Source organism: Puntigrus tetrazona, chromosome 17 (genome assembly GCF_018831695.1).
Source record: "Puntigrus tetrazona isolate hp1 chromosome 17, ASM1883169v1, whole genome shotgun sequence".
In the NCBI taxonomy this organism is placed as follows: Eukaryota; Metazoa; Chordata; class Actinopteri; order Cypriniformes; family Cyprinidae; genus Puntigrus; species Puntigrus tetrazona.
In genome coordinates, this window is record NC_056715.1 from 1,356,178 (window position 1) to 1,375,567 (window position 19,390).

The 19,390-nt window shown below is 36.5% G+C and overlaps 1 protein-coding gene across 4 annotated transcripts in view; it reads left to right on the forward strand.

Annotated features, from left to right (window-relative positions):
• The first annotated feature begins 124 nt into the window (after nt 1-124).
• Nucleotides 125-19,390, forward strand: part of si:ch73-242m19.1 — a 25,082-nt gene continuing 5,816 nt past the window's right edge. For all 4 annotated transcript variants that reach the window (XM_043263486.1, XM_043263487.1, XM_043263488.1 and 1 more), the window contains exons 1-34: nt 125-2,440; nt 3,140-3,212; nt 3,323-3,433; nt 3,520-3,633; nt 3,719-3,913; nt 4,067-4,151; nt 4,522-4,673; nt 5,134-5,286; nt 5,377-5,478; nt 5,577-5,732; nt 5,893-5,954; nt 6,028-6,166; nt 6,703-6,906; nt 6,984-7,176; nt 7,937-8,061; nt 8,440-8,640; nt 8,725-8,846; nt 9,158-9,386; nt 10,051-10,241; nt 10,665-10,817; nt 11,030-11,123; nt 11,221-11,429; nt 12,271-12,382; nt 12,458-12,507; nt 12,604-12,780; nt 13,590-13,707; nt 14,716-14,878; nt 14,983-15,121; nt 16,077-16,224; nt 16,332-16,427; nt 16,510-16,674; nt 17,622-17,821; nt 17,910-18,048; nt 19,076-19,196. In XM_043263486.1, coding sequence (XP_043119421.1) covers nt 2,304-2,440; nt 3,140-3,212; nt 3,323-3,433; nt 3,520-3,633; nt 3,719-3,913; nt 4,067-4,151; nt 4,522-4,673; nt 5,134-5,286; nt 5,377-5,478; nt 5,577-5,732; nt 5,893-5,954; nt 6,028-6,166; nt 6,703-6,906; nt 6,984-7,176; nt 7,937-8,061; nt 8,440-8,640; nt 8,725-8,846; nt 9,158-9,386; nt 10,051-10,241; nt 10,665-10,817; nt 11,030-11,123; nt 11,221-11,429; nt 12,271-12,382; nt 12,458-12,507; nt 12,604-12,780; nt 13,590-13,707; nt 14,716-14,878; nt 14,983-15,121; nt 16,077-16,224; nt 16,332-16,427; nt 16,510-16,674; nt 17,622-17,821; nt 17,910-18,048; nt 19,076-19,196 — 4,828 coding nt within the window. In that variant the 5' untranslated portion in view covers nt 125-2,303. The remainder of the gene's footprint in view (nt 2,441-3,139; nt 3,213-3,322; nt 3,434-3,519; nt 3,634-3,718; nt 3,914-4,066; nt 4,152-4,521; nt 4,674-5,133; nt 5,287-5,376; nt 5,479-5,576; nt 5,733-5,892; nt 5,955-6,027; nt 6,167-6,702; nt 6,907-6,983; nt 7,177-7,936; nt 8,062-8,439; nt 8,641-8,724; nt 8,847-9,157; nt 9,387-10,050; nt 10,242-10,664; nt 10,818-11,029; nt 11,124-11,220; nt 11,430-12,270; nt 12,383-12,457; nt 12,508-12,603; nt 12,781-13,589; nt 13,708-14,715; nt 14,879-14,982; nt 15,122-16,076; nt 16,225-16,331; nt 16,428-16,509; nt 16,675-17,621; nt 17,822-17,909; nt 18,049-19,075; nt 19,197-19,390) is intronic.

Sequence of the window (19,390 nt, forward strand, 5' to 3'; positions counted from 1 at the left end):
GTATTCTTTATTTGAATTTGTTGTAAATCATGCAAGTGATTTAAAGGAATAGTTTACCAAATTTACCGATTGGTAGTTTGCTTATTTTTGGCAGATTGAGAGCAATGTAGCATTTCATTGCTTGCTCACCAATGTATACTCTGCAGTGAATGGGTGCTATCAGAATAAATGTCCACACGGCTGATAAAAAGTGAGCAATGTTATGGATTATGGCCTCGGCTGGAAGCAAGCGATTGAAGTTAAAACTTGCTGAATGATGAGATTTCATAAACATGAAACTCTTCGCTTCATAAGATGTTAACCGATAGACCGGGGTGGTGTGGGTTATTGTTTTAAGCAGCTGTTTAAATTCATTCTGACGGCACCCATTCGCTGCAGAGGATCCACTGGTGAGGTTCGTTCTGATGAATAAACAAACTCATCCACATCTTGTGTGACCCGAGGGTGAGTACACTTTGAGCAAATTTAGTTGTTGTTTTTTTAAGGTGTGTTCAAACTGTTTACCTGATCGGAAAATGTAATGCTTTTAAGCCATTATTTGCATAATTGCAAACTATATGCAATGAGGTCTAAGAGTCAGTTGGAACACATGCTCTGATTTATTTGATTTTAGTGGCACAGTTTTATGTGGTTCACGAATGCACATAGACTTAATTTAATGAAAAACCTGTTTACTCTCTAATCCATACAGCTTTACTCTTTTAAAAACAGAACTGGCTTCAAAATATAAACGCTTCAGGTTATGTTTTTAAGAGTACCTTTTTTAAAAAGGGGCTATAAAGTTATCTTTGGTTTTCAGAAGCAAATATGTGCATTCTTCCCGTTATGCTTCATTTTTGACACTTCAAAAATAACCTCAGTACACGATGTTGCCGTTTCGGTTCTTGACAGAGACAATGAAGCATCTGAGGTGTGTTTGGTTTGCAGTGAATTATTTCGGGTTCATCAGACCATCATTTTCTCCCAAGGTTTTTACGTTTTGTCTCATGGCTTCTAACCACTTTCCCAAACTGACTGTAATGATGGCCCAGAGATTTTCATTTATCCCAGAGCTTCCAAGAAGGTTCAAACCTTGCTTTTTCTAGCTTCCTTCAGATTGTCTATGGTTACCAAGGAGACGTGTCTTATGAAAATGTATGAAATGTTCACTCAGACGGAGCCCCTGTTGTTGTGTTTGATTGCTGATATTTTTATTTTTTTTTTTCAAAATTAGTGTGTATTCATGCACACGTAGCAATCACGCGCTCATTCATACGCGCTGTACAATCAGTGGGATTGATTGTGTTAAGAAAATCATTCATAATGTTTTACTGCTCTCTGCAGGGAGGAAAACAACCCCCTAGTGACAATAGCTGTAAAATGTGCCCCGTGTCCTTGTGCACTCATTGGTGGGACAGCACCTTGGCGAGGATCTCTGATTGGCTATCGGCCGCTTTTGCGGGCAACCAATCGGCGCTTCTGTATCCAAGTCAACTTGGAATGTTGAGCTATTTAAATCCAGAGAAGATGGATCTGATTTACTGACTTTTACACTGAAAATCGCCCGATTGGAAAGTTGCGTATCTCTGCGTATGTTTAAAGCGACAGCCATCTAAGTGTTCTTTTACAAAAATATTTTTTTTTACTGCATGATTAAAGGCTTCACTTAATGTGTTTGAGGTCTTGCGTTTTATATGATCGGTATAAAAAGTCTTTCGTCTGAGACACAACGGATTAAATCGAGAAAAAGATCTTGCTGATGGCTGAAGGTGCACCTTTGAGACGGGTCTGTCCTCTTTGCTGCTGTCAGCGCGATAAAACTGAATCGCTTGACTGAGTTTTCATCGCCCTCTGCAGGTTAAATCCCAATGTCTGCAAATTCAAATACCTTCAATGTATATATAGATGTAACAGTGCGATATTTACGCCACTAAATTTTTACTACAACGTGTATTTGTACTATAAATAGTAAGTGTCTTTAGTCACTGGAATTACAATCAAAACAATAAAAAGTAAACCATATTATATATCAAATAAAACCATACTTCTAATTTGACAGTTCAAATTTACAGTTAATTGTATGCCAGCTTTTATGATTAAGTTAACTCGCTTGTGTTTGGATCTGAAGCTGCGATTTACCGCCATTTATTTAAAGCGCGTCCGCGCGCGTCTCCCGTCTCTATAGCAACTGAGCAAACACCGATACATTGTGGCAAATGTTCATACGGCATGGACGCTATTAAAGTTCTTTTTTATTTAAATGTCTTTTAAAAAGCGCTGTACGCGGACTGCTCTGCACACAACTAAGGGATTGTGAGCTGAAGATGTCGCAGACGTACAGATTCGTCTCGTCAGTGAAAGCGGAGCAGCTTGAAGAAGAGCTGTCTGCTCAGATTCAGGCTCTGAAGACCGAGATAGAGGACAAGGAGATTTTACACCAAATGTCCTCAAAATCCTATAGGTGAGACGATTAGCGCTCTAGCTATTAAAACTCGAATTAATGCCATTAACCAGAATCATGTCGTGCTTAATAGTAATTATTGTGCATTTGCATATTTAAAAATGTCATGGAATTTGATTCATTTGTATTTAGATTGATATTACAGTTATTTATTCAATTTTTTTTCCCTTGCTGATGTATCCAGTAGGATATTATGAATGTGACTCACACTTAAGCCATCTAAGATTTAATTTTTTTTTTATTTTGGATAAATTAAGCCTTGCATCACTTGCTCACTAATGGATCCTCTGCAGTAAATGAGTCCAAACAGCTGATAAAAAGCATCACAATAACCCACAAGTAATCCACACCCTTCCAGTCCATCAGTTTAATTGTATATAGCTGCATTTTAACTTTAAACCTGGACCCCTGGAGAAATGCATGTAAATTATGGGCTTGTATTTTGGCCGGAGGTAATGATTTAAAGTTAAAATATCTTGGTGATGGATTTGTTTCTCACAAGCACACAACCTTTTACTCCACAAGGCATTAATTGTTGGCCTGTAATGGTTTGAATTGTGGATTATTGCTGCAGAGCATCTGTTGTTGAACAAGTGATGAAATGCTACATTTCTACAGATCTGTTCAGATGATTCGTCTTGAGCATGAGTACATTTTTAGGGGAAGTATTGAACGGTCTGCTCTTGACAACCTTTTCAGCTCTGTCCATATTCCAAAAGATGTATCTTACTTCCGTATGGAGAGGCAGCAGGTACTCCTCAAAGCACTGCAAGTACGTTTTTACAGCCGTGTTACAGTTCTGATGTTAAAGGCCTTGCATTGCCTGCAGTTGTTTCTTTGACATTTATTGACGTCTTCATTGTAAATGACCTCTGACTTTAGGTTTCGTCCACAAAGCCCGTCGTGTCTCAGGCAGAAGTCGCTCGGAGAGAGACGGAGAGCTGTCTGACCCAAGAGCACACACCTGACAGTCTGCCTTTACTGTTGCATCAGGTCAGTTATCAGCCGTTTTATTGTGTCTACACGAACAGAATCTTGTGCAAAAACACTTCAGGTCATTTTGACTCCGTTCTCGACAGTTTTACGCAGATCAAGCGTATAAACTGGCACGGTGTAAATACCAGCTGATGCTAAGATGGAGGAGATTCGGACGCCATTCCGCTGTCTTGGAGAAACTATATCCTCAATATAAAGTATCTAAACTCTGCACGTTAGATTACTTTCATGCATTCAGTGGCACGTTGAATCAGTTTATCGCATTCCTATTGCTTTGTGTAGAAACAGATCACGCATTTAAACAGTGAATTTGAGGATTCTGTCCATCGGGCACGTCGTCTTGCCGTGTCCAGAGAGAAGATCCTGGCTGGTGCGGAGAGCCCTGTCGGTTTGGTCCTGCTGGAAGACGTCAGCATTTACCTGCAGTGGCTTATTTGCCATCTGCACTCTGTCAAAAGCATCCACAACTTTCTGCACGTGAGAATACATACGTTTCTAACCAAACATTCAAGACTGAAGGAGAACAAATGTGAATGTTTAAGGTTTCCGAATTCTTTTGTTTGTCGGGTAACGACTAACAATGGTTATAAGAACAGGATGGATTTAATTTGTATTATATGCTGGTTGTAGGTTCTCCATTATTTCCCTTTGACTGAGTGGAATGAGGATCAGATGTCTGGTGTGGCTGATTTGATATCTCCTGCATATTTTGATGGTAAAGAACTTTTTTTTTGATGCTGGATCACTAAATAAAACTATAAAAAAATCATGTATGTATATATATATATATATATATATATATATATATATATATATATATATATATATATATATATATATATGTATATATATATATATATATATATATATATATATATATATATATATATATATATATATATATATATATATATATATGTACTTAATATATAATACCTAAATAGTAATTCTCAATAAAACTATTAAAAATCACCAAAGCACATTAAATTACTTATATAACTAGATTTTGAATAAAAATATAAAGTATAGCCATCTTGACCTGAATATTAATAAATGTCATGTTGCTCTGTTTTTGACCCATCCAGGAGTTTTTGCATCAATGTCAGACGTCCCCCTGCACTCAACCAATATAGAGGACTTTAAAACCCAGCTGGATTTCCTCCTGTCACATTATGAAATTCAGTTCAATACCGGCACCATCAAGACAGTTGGAGATGAAATGGAGCTCTTTAGTCTGGTAGTCCTGATTCAATTCACCTAAAAATTAACATTTGCTGAAAATGTACTCACTCTCAGGCTCTCCTGGCATTGCATCACTTGCTCACCAGTGGATCCTCTGCAGTGAATGGGTGCCGTCAGAATAAGAGTCCAAACAGCTGATAAAAACATCACAATAATCCACAGCACTTCGGTCCATCAGTTAATGTCTCTTGAAGTAAAAAGCGGTGTGTTTTTAAAGAAACAATCCCCCAATAAGATGTTTTTAACACCGCAGAGGATTCAATGGTGAGCAAGAGATGCTAAATTTAAATAACGCTAAATAGAATAATGCTACATTTTTTCAATGGCCTGAGAATGAGTAAAGCAGCAAAGCTTCAGTGAACTTTTTTAAAGCCTACAATGTGATGAATTGTCATACATTATGAAAATGAAACATTTTTATATTTGAAAAGGCGATTCATTTGTTGTTTATGTAGGTTAACTACCTGTTCAGGACTGTGTTTAAGTGTCAGGAGGAGATGAAGACCTTCTTGCAATACGACAGCACTGAAGCAACAGAGAGAAAGTGGGGGAAAAAGAGTCCGAACATGACGCTTAGAAAAGAGTCCAACTGGATTCCTCATGTTCAGGTGAGACGAGTGAACAGTGTTTGTATGTGCAATGCTTCGCGAAATAATTAAACGAAATATGATATTGTGCCTCCTGTGGGAAACAAACAGATGAAACCAAAACGAGATCCTTGGCAACAAAAACAAATGGCCAAACTCAAGGAGCTCAGATCAATGGATGAGCTTCTACTGATGCGTGCCAAACTCCTGGAGGTGAGCAGAACCGATCCACTAAAGCTTTTAGTCAGTTTTTGCATTAGTTGGATCACACACGCAGTTTGTCAAACACTGTTTTGCACTTTCCTTTGAAGGAGTCGGATCTTCGTAAAGCGACTGATGCTTTGAAGCAGTACGTTGCATCTGTCTGTCAACCAGAACCCACAAAACCTGCATCCATCAGCACAGCGGTCCTCAAAGAAACGTCTGGCATGTGGAAAAGCATTTATAACACATCAAACATGTTTCAGGTGAACATCCGCGTAAATAGCACACAGTTTTTTTTTTCTGGTGTTATTGTGAATGATCCTTTGGTGCGCATTGTGCAACGTAACTACAATATTTAACTTTCTTAATAACTTTAAAGCATTATTTTTTTCATTGCATGCACATTATTTTCCTTTTTCCCAGGTGGCCACTGGACAGACTTCTAATTTATCTAAATACACAGATTCTGAGGAAAAGAATAAAGGGTAATTTTCCAGCCACCGAAATGTGTCTATGAGTGCGATTGAGGGTGAATTTCAACAGCTCTCTGTCTTACAGCGGTTCTGGTCAAAGCGGTGGTGCTTATCTTCTTGAGAAAGATGAAGATGTTGAAGATGTTCCCAAGGATCCTGTAACTGTCAGAGGAGCTTATGTGTCTTTAATCTACCTGAGACACCTCAGGATAAGAGGACTCAAGGTAAAACTGGCATTGAAGATATGAAATGTTTCAGAGGTTTTGGTCTTTCCATGTACAGAAGCACCAAAATGTACTCCGGTCTTTGTGATCCTTTGTGAAGAAACGCTTCATATTCATATTATTATCTCATTTTTTTGTGAATGCCTTAATATATTTTTAGGATTCTTTGTTGGATATAAATTCTATTCTAGAAGAACAGCCTTTTTTTGTTATTTCTAAATGACTTTACAGTCCCTTTTGATCAATTTAAAGCGCCACTGATTAATAAAAGTGTTGATTTATTTAAAAAAATCTTTTGGACGAAAGTGTATGTAACTGATTTAACATGCTCAAAGTGAGCACAAAATCACAAGAAGTTCATTGTATTTCCTCTAGTTCAAGGATGACCACACATAAAAAGGTTTCATTGGTTACCTTATGCTGCACGTACCTTCTAAATGTTTATTTACATTTTAAAATTTATATGTGCCACATAAATACCAGGCTAATACATCACGGTATGGTTTTGCATGTGTTTTGATCACTTGTTGGAGTAGCGTACATGTCTGAGCATGCTGAACTACCTGCGGTCAGTAGAAAGGACTCTGGCGATGGACACTGCTGGTCTGGAGCTGGTTGGAGGAGATCTGGTGCGAAGTGTGGAGGAGACGGGCTGGATGTGTGCCGCTAGAGGAGATGATGGCTCTGCCGGAGCTCTAGGATCACAACAGTACATCTACAACAGCCCAGTTGATTATAAGGTTCCTTACTTGCAAATGTCAAGAAAAGCGAATGCAGCGCGAAAGGCAGAGAGTGTGAAGTCTCTCCTCTGCTTTAGGTTCACTCCGCAGAGTTTATGGAGTTTCCTGAGGTGGAGAACCTTCATGATTATTACAGCACAGACGGGAGCTGCATCCACACGCAGGACCAGCGAGGTCTGTACGTCATCTATGACGTGGCTCTGATGGACCTGGAAGAGCTGGAGCAACATCTACTGCTCACAGCGTCTCATTTCATACAGAGGAGCGGAGGTCAGGCCAGAAGATTTATGTACTTGAATATGCTCATGTATCATTAGCATATGGATGTTTTTATGATTTGCTTACATTGCAAGGCAAGGTGAAGCAAGCAAAAACATTAAAAGTAAGGTACAGTAACTTATCTCATAAAACTGCGTGTGAAGTCATGGTTATGAAAGGTAACTATATATATATTACTTGAAATAAAATCAATACAAAACTTATTTTTTTCAGGTAGTCGTGAAAGCAATCTTCTGATTTTTTTATTTTGGCCATTTTCTGAATTTTAGTATTTGTGTAACGTAAGGTGCTAGAAAAGTAAATGAACAAAAACTGATGCAAAACATTTTATTTACTTTTAATTTACTATTCAAATTTTAATTTGACTCTATAGACATATTTCAAAACAATTTTAAGAATAATTATAAAAAACAAAAGTGTCAAAACTTTAATAAAATGTAAAAACAAATTAAAAATAAAGGTGAAAAAGAAAATCAAAAATAAAATTTAACTCAAATAAAATTTTAAGCAAAAAAATAAAAATAATACAATAATAATAAAACTAAAAAAGCACAGGAAAAAAAAGATTTTTAACAAGAAAGTAATGTAGGTGGGGACCTTTGGGAATTGATTTTTTTCAAAATTTTATGTCAGGTGTTTGAAGGTGAGAAAAAGAGGGCTTGGTGCCTTCTCTGGTTTGGCATGTTTGTGCATAACTCGACAGTGTAAAGACAACTTTCATCACTTTCATAATCTCACGTTGTTTTCTCAGAATTACATGAATCTGATGGATCTGGAGGAGAACTTCACTCCTTGGCTAAAATGAATGTGGATCGGTTGGCTGTGCTTTTAGACATATGGACGTGTGAAGCAGAATTTCTGGAACACAAAATACAGGTATGTGACATTACTAACATGTAAAAGTCATTTTTATGATACTATATTCTACCATTCCAAAAATGTATTATTGTTTTTGACAGAAGCTCGCTGTTCTATTTGAACATTGTTAAAAGCTTCTTTTTCAGCATAATCACTATCTTTGAAAAATCAATCTAATATGAACTTTTTTTTGTTTTAAGATTTTTATTAATATTAAAAACAATTCTGCTGCTTAATATTTTTGTAGAAACCTACATTTTTCAGGCTTCCTGAAGTGCAAAAGAACAGGAATTATACTATTTATAATATATAGTACAATTGCATTTAATTAAAAAAAGTATAAAATGACCACAATTGATTGAAAAGTAGCAATAATCTGCTTTATTGTGTCTGCAGCTCTTGAATTGCTATTTGGAGGCGTATCAGCATGTCACCGATCCAGAGGAACAGATCAGGCTGGCTCAGGTCATCACCGACGTCATGCACAGAAGGCCTCAGATGGATTTAACCGCTGGATATTTTGTTCAAGCTTACAGGGACGCAATCGTCTGCCTCCAAAGCCACCAACAGCTCATCAAAGCAGTGCTGAACAATCAGGTAACGGAGCGTTTGCTCTTTAATCAAGTTGAACCCACCTGAGCTTTCACGTTATTTTATTCTCTGATGTTTTCTGAATGTTAGATTGATGAGCAGAGACAGTATCTGGAGAAAATATGGAGGGAGGGACAGAGTGGTTGTTCAAGACGATACGGTCTGCCACCAAGCTACATCCCTAAACATCTGGTATCAGTCGGTGGAAACCGGTAGAGAAAAACATCAACCTTCAACAGAAATTTAAATCATTCTATTTAGTTTTATTACTATTTGAACTGAAGACTGGAGTAATGAAGCTTTGCGTCAAAGGAATGAATTTACTTAAAATGCATTCTAATGAACTGATATTTTAAATTGCAGTAATATTCGACAGTATTGTAGTTTTATCAAATACTTGTGAATACAGCCTTTGTGAGCATTAGAAAGTTTAATCGTTCCGGGCTTTTGACCAGTAGCGGGTATCTAAAATTAAAACATTAAAAGGCGTGTTTGAGGATGTGTTGTTCTTCTTTAATTGCAGGCCTGCTTTGAAGAGCGTGTATTTCTTGGAGATTCACCCCTCGCTGTGTTTGGCGTCTCGGCTGTACGAGGGTCTTGAGCGGGCCTGTGCCGAACTGTGTGAGCTGCACAGAGCAAAAACACCGTCTCAGAGAGTCAAACTGGAGCAAAAGCTCCTGGAAACGGCCCTGCGACATTGGCACGCACTTGCTGCACCTGGAGCAACCTACAGTTCTCAGACACAGAAAGACGTAGGTGTCTTTTTTAATTAGAAAAGCATTTTATTAATGTTAAAGCATTAAAGTGCCCCTATTATGGTTTCTGAAAGGTTCATATTCTGGTTTTGGGAGTCTCCAACAACAAGTTGACATGCACAGGTCAAAAAACGTGTATTTTCGTATAATATGCATGTAATTTTACCTTATTTGTTGAAAGACTGTGGAATGATTCGTTTAATGATTAGTTTTCCAAACTCCTTCTTTGCGTGACGCTTCTTTATGGTGATTAGAAATTAATTTGCATTATAATTTAGACAAACGCTGTGGTTTTCCCAGGTCTGCCCACGCAAAAAAAATGGTGTGCAATATGCTAATGTTTAATGTTGTTATCACTATGAAACGGCTTGGGACTCGTTTTAAAAACGACTCATTTCAATGATTTTTTGAGAGAGACAGTGCACTTTTAGACATTGCAGGATGTTTTCATTCACTTTGAGAAGTGTTACACACTGCTTGAAAGCTCATTTTCAAAAATCCATAATAGGGGCACTTTGAAATACAATTCAGTACAAAATCAGACTTTTGTGTTAAATAAACTTTGGGGTTAAATGCATTGTTATTTTACAGTATGATGAAGCAGAGATGCAAATAGTCTTTATTAGACGCCTGATAGAGTCAGTGTTCTGTATCGTTTCAGTTGTTCTCAGATGGGTTCATTGAGGACCCTGCACGGGTCAGAGAGCTGGGACTGTCTGTTGTGAGGTCTGTAGAGGAACGAGGCAAAGACAGACAGTTGTTCATGCTGAAGACGTTCTGCACGTTGCTCGAGCTCGTCACACTCCGTCACCGCATCATTGAGTCAGCGGCAGAGACCCAGCATCTGTCCCAGTTGAGTTTAGCCTTCTTTCTTTGCGTAAACATTTGGGTGCTGTTATGAAAATAAACCCACGCTGTGACGTAGAAAAGTGGGGGCGTGTTTAACCGAGCCATTTTAGGGGGCGTGGCCAAGTCATAATTTTTTATAATGAATATCTCTTTGGTTATCATACCGTCTTTGCAACTAGGGATTTTATTTATGCATTAACAGCTTTTATCTGAAATCGCATCGTATGACCCGTTTAAATATTTGAACGTTTTTTTTAAACCTTGTGACAAAATTTGTTTTGCTGCTTTTACTTTAAATAAACATAAAATTAGCAACCGTTAATGGATCTCAGTGGGGGGAAGAACTAGTGATTAATAACAAAACAGTCATAAATGACAGCAGCTGAACTCATAAACCTCTTGACCGATTGAATCACCTTGCTCTAGATTGTATAAATCAGTGGCCAGAGCGATGGGCTTTGATGAAGTTCATTTGTTCCTGCGGCCGGTGCAGTTTGAGTTCGCTGTGCTGAAAGAGATACCAAAACAGCTTCCCGTGTTCATCACGGCCCTCCAGGACGACAAACACAACGCTGACAGGTAAACGCCTGATATCCACCCGTGCCATGCTCAGGACACTATCAGCATCATTTGAATATGCATATCATGTTATTCTAATTATTTACTCTAAAAAAGACGATATATTGCTATTTTGCATCTTAATTTGAGAAGTTTTATATTTTTGTAATGTAAAACAAGTAATAAATGTTTCGTTTTTTTTGCGATTTAGTTTATTCGTTCGTGTTTGATAGGTTTGTCCCGAACAGCCTGCCTCTCGCTGTTCACGAGCTTGATGAGAGTCATATTGGCAAATTTAGCTTTCTATCTAACGAAGCGGTTTTACAGGTAATTACATGATGATTATAATTGTTTTTATGGCATGTTATTTTTTGTCCGATATTGCAAGTGTTTGTGTGTGTGTGTGTGTGTGTGCGCGCTTCAGCTCATGAATCCGTCCAGCTTGGAGAACCTGCAGGTGGTTCTGGTGTGTCAGGTGGTGCAGAAGAACGCTCTGATCGGTGCACTTAAACAAGCGTCCGTATGCTATAGGACAGAGAAGCTGCTTCAGTCCTCAGATACGGACCTGCTGCTGCAGCACGAAGGAACTGCTTCCTCTGAAAACAGGAAACGTGACTTAGCTACTAGAAACAGGTCTGCATAAAACTAATCCAGAACATGTCCAGATTATATTTATTTCAGCAGAAATATGGTGTTCTGCATAAAAAAAGGGGATTTTTTTTGTGTTTGTTTGCTTTGTAACACCATATTTGTGGCAATTAAGCATATTTTCTAGAACAAAAAAATGTAAAAAATATTTGTAATGGGAAATAAAATTCTTAATTTAATATTAAAGTAAATATTTTGATTTTAAACACTTAATGTTTTACATCGTGCTAAAATGAAACCCTGGACCCACACAATCCATTTTTTGAAGTTTTATACATCCGTAAGCTGAGTAAATACATTTTCCATTGATGTATGGTTTGTTAGGATAGGAAAATAATTGGCTAAAATACAATTATTTGAAAATCTGTAATCTGAGTTTTCCAAATACTGAAGATATTAAGAAAATCTTTAAAGTTGTCCAATTGAAGTTCCTAGCAATGGTTATTACTGATCAAAAATTAACTTTTGATATATTTACGGTGAGAAATGTAAAAAAAAATTGAAAAATTTTGGCATAAAATAAAAAAATGTATAATTTTGACCAATACAATGATTTGTCGTCTATTGCTACAAATATACCTGTGCTACTTATGACTGCTTTTGTGCTCCAGAATCATATATTTGCTTTTCTGCCTTTAATCAGAAGTAATAATAATAATAATAATTAGCAATCATTGTATTTTATGACTGTTTTTATAGTTATTAATCTTATCCTTGTGCAAAATACAATGCAATTCCATATGTGATATTGTAATCTGGATATAGACGTTAAGACACGTTTTATCTGGGCATAGAAGAACAACGTGAAATGTTTGTTGTAATTCAGGCTTGCAGGTGCTTTTGCGTCCATTCAGCTGGAGAAAGTGGGTCTTCGAGACGAAATGCTGAACGCGTTCATAAAGAAGAAAGAACAGATGAGCGCGCTGAAGCTAAACTCTGTACGTAAGCGTGATTTTACTTACTAAATAAATGGAGAGATCTCAGTTCTCATTCATCCATTCCTCTCTCGCTAGGAGGAAGTGGGCAGGATCAAGAGGAAACTGGTTTTGGAGTTCTGCCAGAAGTGTGTTTAGTCATGTTTCCCTCTCGATGAGGAATGACCCCCAATCTTTATATTATAGCGATCTGTGCAGCAGCACTGATAATGTGTCTCTTTCAGATTCGACAAGCGTATGTCTCAGTTCTGTGTTCGAGGGCAGGTTGTTGCTCTTTGCCACAGTCTCTCTTCACTCCTGGATGAGGTGCCACACATCCGTGACAATCACTTTGTGATGGGAACACCCGATGAAACCAGATCAGACCTGCAGTCAGACGACAGACTGTGTCCTGATCCAAGGTGAAGAAAATATACACAGAATGTTGTAATGTAACAGAACATGTTATTTTGTGTCCTGTCGAATCTTCTCGGGCTAAATGTTTGGGACACTATTTTTAAAATTTTTGTAGGTAAATGCAATACTTTTTCAAGTTTTAAAAACATTTTTAAATGAACCCTAATTATTTTGTATAATTAGAAATGTGACAAATAGTCCATACATGCAATACATAGCTAAATAAATAAATGTTATTATCGTTCTTATTATTACAAAAAATATTGTACATTTAAAATGAATGTTAATATTTTATATTTTACGGTTTTTGGCTTTGTATTGTTATAAATGCCATGTGTAAAATACTCAAAAATAAATGCATGATTAATCAATACTAATAATAATTAATATTTGTAAGAAATGTAACTAATGATTGTCTTTTACCAAGCTGAATGAACTTCTGGCTTTTGCCTAAATATTTGAACATTTCATTTTGTAGTTAATATACATAGTTTAACAAGTTGTTTTGTAATCAATTGGGCTGAATAGTAAATTAAAATGAACAAACGAAGTGAAAAGCAATCAACAGGTACTTAAAGAGTGGCATCTTTTAAGAGCATGAAAAATAAAACACACTTTAGGCTTTTATTTTATATTCCAACAGATACATTTTTGGAATATTAAATAAAAACACACAAAAAATAATGAATGAATGAATGCATAAATACATTTTTATTTAATTTTTTGTCTCCTAATTTAGTATAAATAAAAATATGAATAATAATATAATTATAATAACACAATGTAAATGTCTCTCTAAATCATAACCGTTCAGGACATTTGAGCCTCGTCCCAGAAGACTGTTATCAGCCGATGGAAAGCGTCTGGTAAACCTGTGGTTCATCCCTCATTACACAGAGGTGCTGCTCATGTTCAAAGCTCTGGAGGAGAAGGTAAAATACGTGTGACAAAAGCAACATATCACGAAAATGTACATCTTCCAGGTTTTAAGTGCTATAATCAGGTCCCCGCTGCATCCAGCAACCGAGGAAACGTGAAAAAGATCAACCCAGTAACTTTATTTTAGTGAGCCTTTTTTTTTTTGCAAGCCTCTGAAAAAATGAGCGCGTCTGATCTCGCTCCCCTTGTGACGTTGCAAAGGGATCTCGTTGTAATATTATCGCCCCTTAATCTGTAAGATTCCACCCAAGGCCCCATCATCCTGATCTCTCATGCAACAACGGTGTAGCAGTTGTATTGCCATGACGAAAGCTTGATCAAAACGTGCTAACAAAGACATTTATTGATTTGTTTACTCTAACTTATATTGCTGCTGCCACACAGATCTAATATGAACGTGTGGTTTATTTGTTTACACAGGCATAATTCACGTTAACCGACTGTTTTTGTGACTCGTGTGTGTTTTAAATGTGAACTTGTGTCTGAATGAGAACCTTGGGGAGAATTTCAAACGGTTGAATTCGGCCTTAGTTTAATACTTGCATGCCTTTGACCGCTTTCTGCCCGTGTCCTTCAGATGTGTGCGCTCAAAAAAGCCTTAACGTATCAGAAGTTTAAGCTAATGTGGTTTAAAACGTATGATTTCAGCGCCGTAAACATGACAGTCAGAATCAAATCAGATTTTTTAGCAGGTGCGAGCTGTAACGGCGCAGATCTATTCTGGAAAAGGGGGCCGGGAGTAGCGGCTCATTTGCATTTAAAAAGACAGGCACGAAAATCAGGCAGTTTCTGCTTCCACTCAAAACAGCCATTTTAGTTACATAATTAATGATCTCTGGGGCATTTTGAGCTGAGACCTCGCAGACGCATTCGGGGGACACCTGAGATTTATATTACATGTAAAACGTGGCATGATATGGCTCCTTCAAAACACATTTTCTTCATCATTTGTTTGCTCGATGTGTTTGAATCAGCTTATTTTTAGCGGGTTCTTGTCGCAGGAGTGTCACCGGGCTCTTCAGAACACGCTGCAGATAGTTTCAGCTCTTCATGATGTGGTCTGTTACCTGGTGAGCTTTGCACGGCTGGGGAATCCAAACACCTCCTTCAGTCCCAGCAGCGCTCAGAGGCTCACGGCGGACTGGGGCGGCTTAGAGAGCATCGGTATGTGATAACTCTGTGAACACTCGCCGCCCTGTGTTGTTTTTAGCCCATATTGCGTGCCGTCCAGCTCCAGCATTTCTTCACGCTCTGATGTTTGTCCAAAGGGGCTGAACTGTTTGACGTCCAGCGACAGATTGACTCTCTCTGTGAGCCCAGAAGTTCAGAGGCTGTCGCCGGGCTCCTGCAGCTCCACAGGGACGTGCTCTTCCTGCGCTTTGATACCGCAGTGAGCTACATGATCAGGTGCTGGTAAATTACAGATTTCACTGTCTTTGGGCCAATGACAACAATGCTGCAGAGGAGAATGGTTTTGAAAAATCTGGTTTGAAAATCCTGTTTAATTTAGACATGTAATCTTTGTATATTTATGTTGGATTCATACATTTTTAAAAATTATTATTTATTTTTTTTTGTTTCCATTGACGTCAGATGAAGAAATAGGCAGTGGTGAAGACATTAGGAAAAGAAAAAAAAATCTATAAATAAAAATAAATTGTATATATAACATTTCCTAATTTTCTTGAACTTTGCTTCAATGTTAAAGTGAAAACAAATATTATTTTTATTATTAATAGTAGTGTAACATTATGGTAAAAATATTAATTTGTGCTGTCAAACGATTAGTTGCATGCTAAGTTCATCCAAAGTTTTTGTTTACATAATATATGTGTGTGTACTGTGTATATTTATATTATATTATATTTTTATTTTATATTTATATTATATATATATATATATATATATATATATATATATATATATATATATATATATAATATAAACATGCATGCATATATATTTTAAGAAAATGTATACATATTTCTATAATATAAATTGTATTAATTTAAATACATTTACATATACCTAATCATGAATTAGTTTTTAATTTTAAATATAAGTGACTGTTCATGTTTCATGTTAGTTAAAATATTTTTTATAGTTTCTAATGTGTAATATATGTTAAATAAATATAAAATAAATTTAAAAAGTAAACTACATTTTTGTTTTAGTTAGTTTAGTACATGCAGTTTCTAAATAAAAATGAGAAATGTTGCTTTGACAGCTAGCTAAAACAAGTTTAACTTTTCAGTTTAGTTTTTCAGTTAACATTTATTTCAAGTAACTTTTTTTTAATAGATGTTCTTAAATGCCACTAAATGAACATTACATTATACATTGCTTTTTGTCTCTTCACAAGGGAGGCGTTCCTCTCCTCTGGAAACCTCTCGGCCTATCAGAGCGTGAGTGAAAACATGAGCCACGCCCTCCCTCTCATGAGTGACAGCTTGATGGGAGGAGCCAGTTTCCTGCCTGTTCCCGAGCCGCTAGAACCGGCCGGTCTCCAGGTGAGGAACCACCAGGCCTATCCATGTGTTTACAAGCATCCCAGGATGCACCTCGTGAAGTTGATTAATGAACGTCCCCGTACATAGTGTTTAATTTGTGGTTTCAGGCCAAAAAATTGTATCCATGGAGATCTTTCATTGCAATCCATGGATCACATCCTTTGGTTATATGGGATGTTTCACCTATCGAGCATTACATGCAGGTGCGTTGCTTTAAGAATGCATTTTTTAAGTCTTCCTCTGCGTCACTGAGGATCGGACTCATGCAATGTCTTGTTTTTGTAGCTCTGCCTCTGTGATCTGAACGACCGCTGTAGAATGGAGGCTAATGGGGCCATTCTGGGCGTATCTCTGGTCATTGATGATGTGCTGAGCAGCGGAAGAGAAGCAGCGCCGCTCCAGCTACAGACCACAGGAGATCTCGACATCACCACAGCATCTGATAGAGAAGTAATGCAGTTAAAGATAGCCTCCCATTTGATCAGGAACCTGTGTAAAGTGCAATAATCCAGTTCCAGAAGTAAACACTTCATTCGTTTGTCCCATGACCGAATAGATTTTTAAACATAACTAAAGACAGACCCATTGTGCGCTAAGAGGTTATTAACATGTGACCCAGGACCACAAAACCAGTCATAAGTGTAAATATTTCATCTGAAAGCTGAATAAATAAGCCAATATGACAATATTTGGCAGAGATACAACTGTTTGAAAATTTGAGGGTGCAGAACAATCAAATGATATGAACGTCTTAGCAATGCAAATTACTAATCAAAAATGTAATATATTTACAGTAGGAAATGTACAAAATATCTTCATTGAACATGATCTTAGTATTCTAATGGCATAAAAGAAAAATCAATAATTTAGATACATGCAATGTATTTTTGGCTATTGCTACTTATTGCTATTAACGTACTTTTATAATATTCATTTAACAGTGAAATTTGTTGTGGAAAAACTACATTTCCCATGATGCTACGCAGAAACTTTCAGCAGTCGGTCATGGCATAGCATTTTTGTAAAATATATTTAAAAATAATTATAAACAGAAAATATATTGTTTATATCTTTATAATCAACATACAAATAGATTCATATTTCACCATAATTTAAAAAAAAAAAAATCTAATTTTTGATGCTCTATCGTAATTGCAATTTTTTAAAAATCCCCATGAGAAACATGAACACAAACTGCTAAAAAAAAGTGGGATTGAATTAACACACTTATTTAATCTAAACACTGCAATAAGTAAAAGCTGGGATGACAGGAAAATAAATTACTATTACAGCTTAAATAATACAAAATACAGTAGTTTTGATCTTGAAGTGTGTGCATTAATGTGTTCATTACATCACTGTTTGTCGAAGCACATTTTTCTCATTGTCATTTTTAGGTTCTTAATGATAACGTGGGAAACGTGGAGAGAAAAGCAGAGGTTGCATCTAAAACCCAAGACCCCACACGGTCCCTGATGAAGCAGCGGGGTTTTTTACTGCTGTGGAAGCAGATGGAGGTTTTTAAAGAGAGCTGGACTCGACGACAGACCTCAATAAACACCCCTGCGCTGTTTAAACGCTTATCTCAGCTTTACAGGTCATGAACATTTCATCACACATAGACGTTTATGATGAAACAAATACGTACGGTATGTGTTTACCTGACCCATGATCTTGTGTTACAGGACGGAGATTTACTTTCCCAGCATGCAAGCTCTGGCCCAGCACATGGAAAAGGAGAAGGAATATGAGGTCTTGCTGTCTCAGACCCAGTCTGTCCTTCCACCTCCAGGAGCAGCAGAAGTTGACGTCAAAACATGGCAGGTAGATCTTGTGAAACAGGGTGGTTATGGTAAAAAGAAAAAAAGTATGAATGACAAGCTTACTCTAAAACTAAATAAAGCTAAATGAAAATCATATATGTTGTCCTGACAAATAACACAGATTAAATGAATAATACACAATAAACCAAACAAAAAATTGAAATAAAAACAATTTAACCCTAAAAAAAAAGTGACAAAATGGATATTGCAAAAGCATAAATTACTTTTTTGTATTCCTCAGTTGTAAGTCACTTTGAATAAAAGCATCTGCTAAATGAATAAATGCAAATGTAAATTAAAAATAAATTTAAAAAATATTTAAAAATGGCAAAAGCATATAACAAAATGGATCAAAATAAAAGTAACGTTAAAATTAAAGCACGCTAATTTCAAATTTGAATAAAATATTACAGTTTTGTTAGGTTATGAAGTTTAAGTTGAAACACTAAAATTCATTTGAATAACCAAATTTAATTTAGTTATCAATTTAATAACTGAACTAAAAAAAAAATAACTGGAAATAAATTCAAATAAATAAAAAATTAATTTAAATAAGAATAAATAACAAAACTGAAATAAAAATAAATACAAATTACAATACAAACATATAAAAAAATAAAAAACCCTAATAAAAATGCTGAAAGCACAAAAAAAGCAAGCTATAATGTAAATGTAAACTGTATAAAATATACAAATATCTAATTTAAAGTATAAATAAAAACTATAACAGCATACTAAAATAACATTGATGTTTACTTTTTATTTGCAAACACTGGAAGCTGTAATAGAAAATATCTGAACAATCATCAAATACCAAAATATCAAAAATATGCTTTACAACAGTAAAGCTAAATAAGTGATGCCTTTTTGAGAAATATTTATTGTAAACGTTTAAGTCTACCATCACAATGCTTAAAAAGCACTGAAATTTATATATATATATTTTTGGCAATTTCTACGTTTTTTGTTTAACTGAAGTCTTTGGCATAGTCTATAAGAGGCCGATGATTTTGCCGTGTTTGTTGTAGTTACTGAGGCTCTTGGAGATCACCGAGTGTGACATGATTCGAGCGCTTCAGAAGAGGATTAGCAGTGAAATGACTCTAGTGATGTCGGAGCACTCGCGCCATGACCCCCGGCTCCCCGCAGGTACCCAGCATCCTCTTCTCCTGCAGGAACCCGGAGGAGATCAAAGAGCGTGATGGGAGGATGGCGCCAGGCCTCATTCTCTCCGCAGGCTGTCATTAGAAAGCCAATAAACTTCACCGCAGCTAGTCTCTTGTATTTAGGATATCGTAATATTTTCACCCCCACCGCAACGATGAAAAAGCCACTCCTCTCTG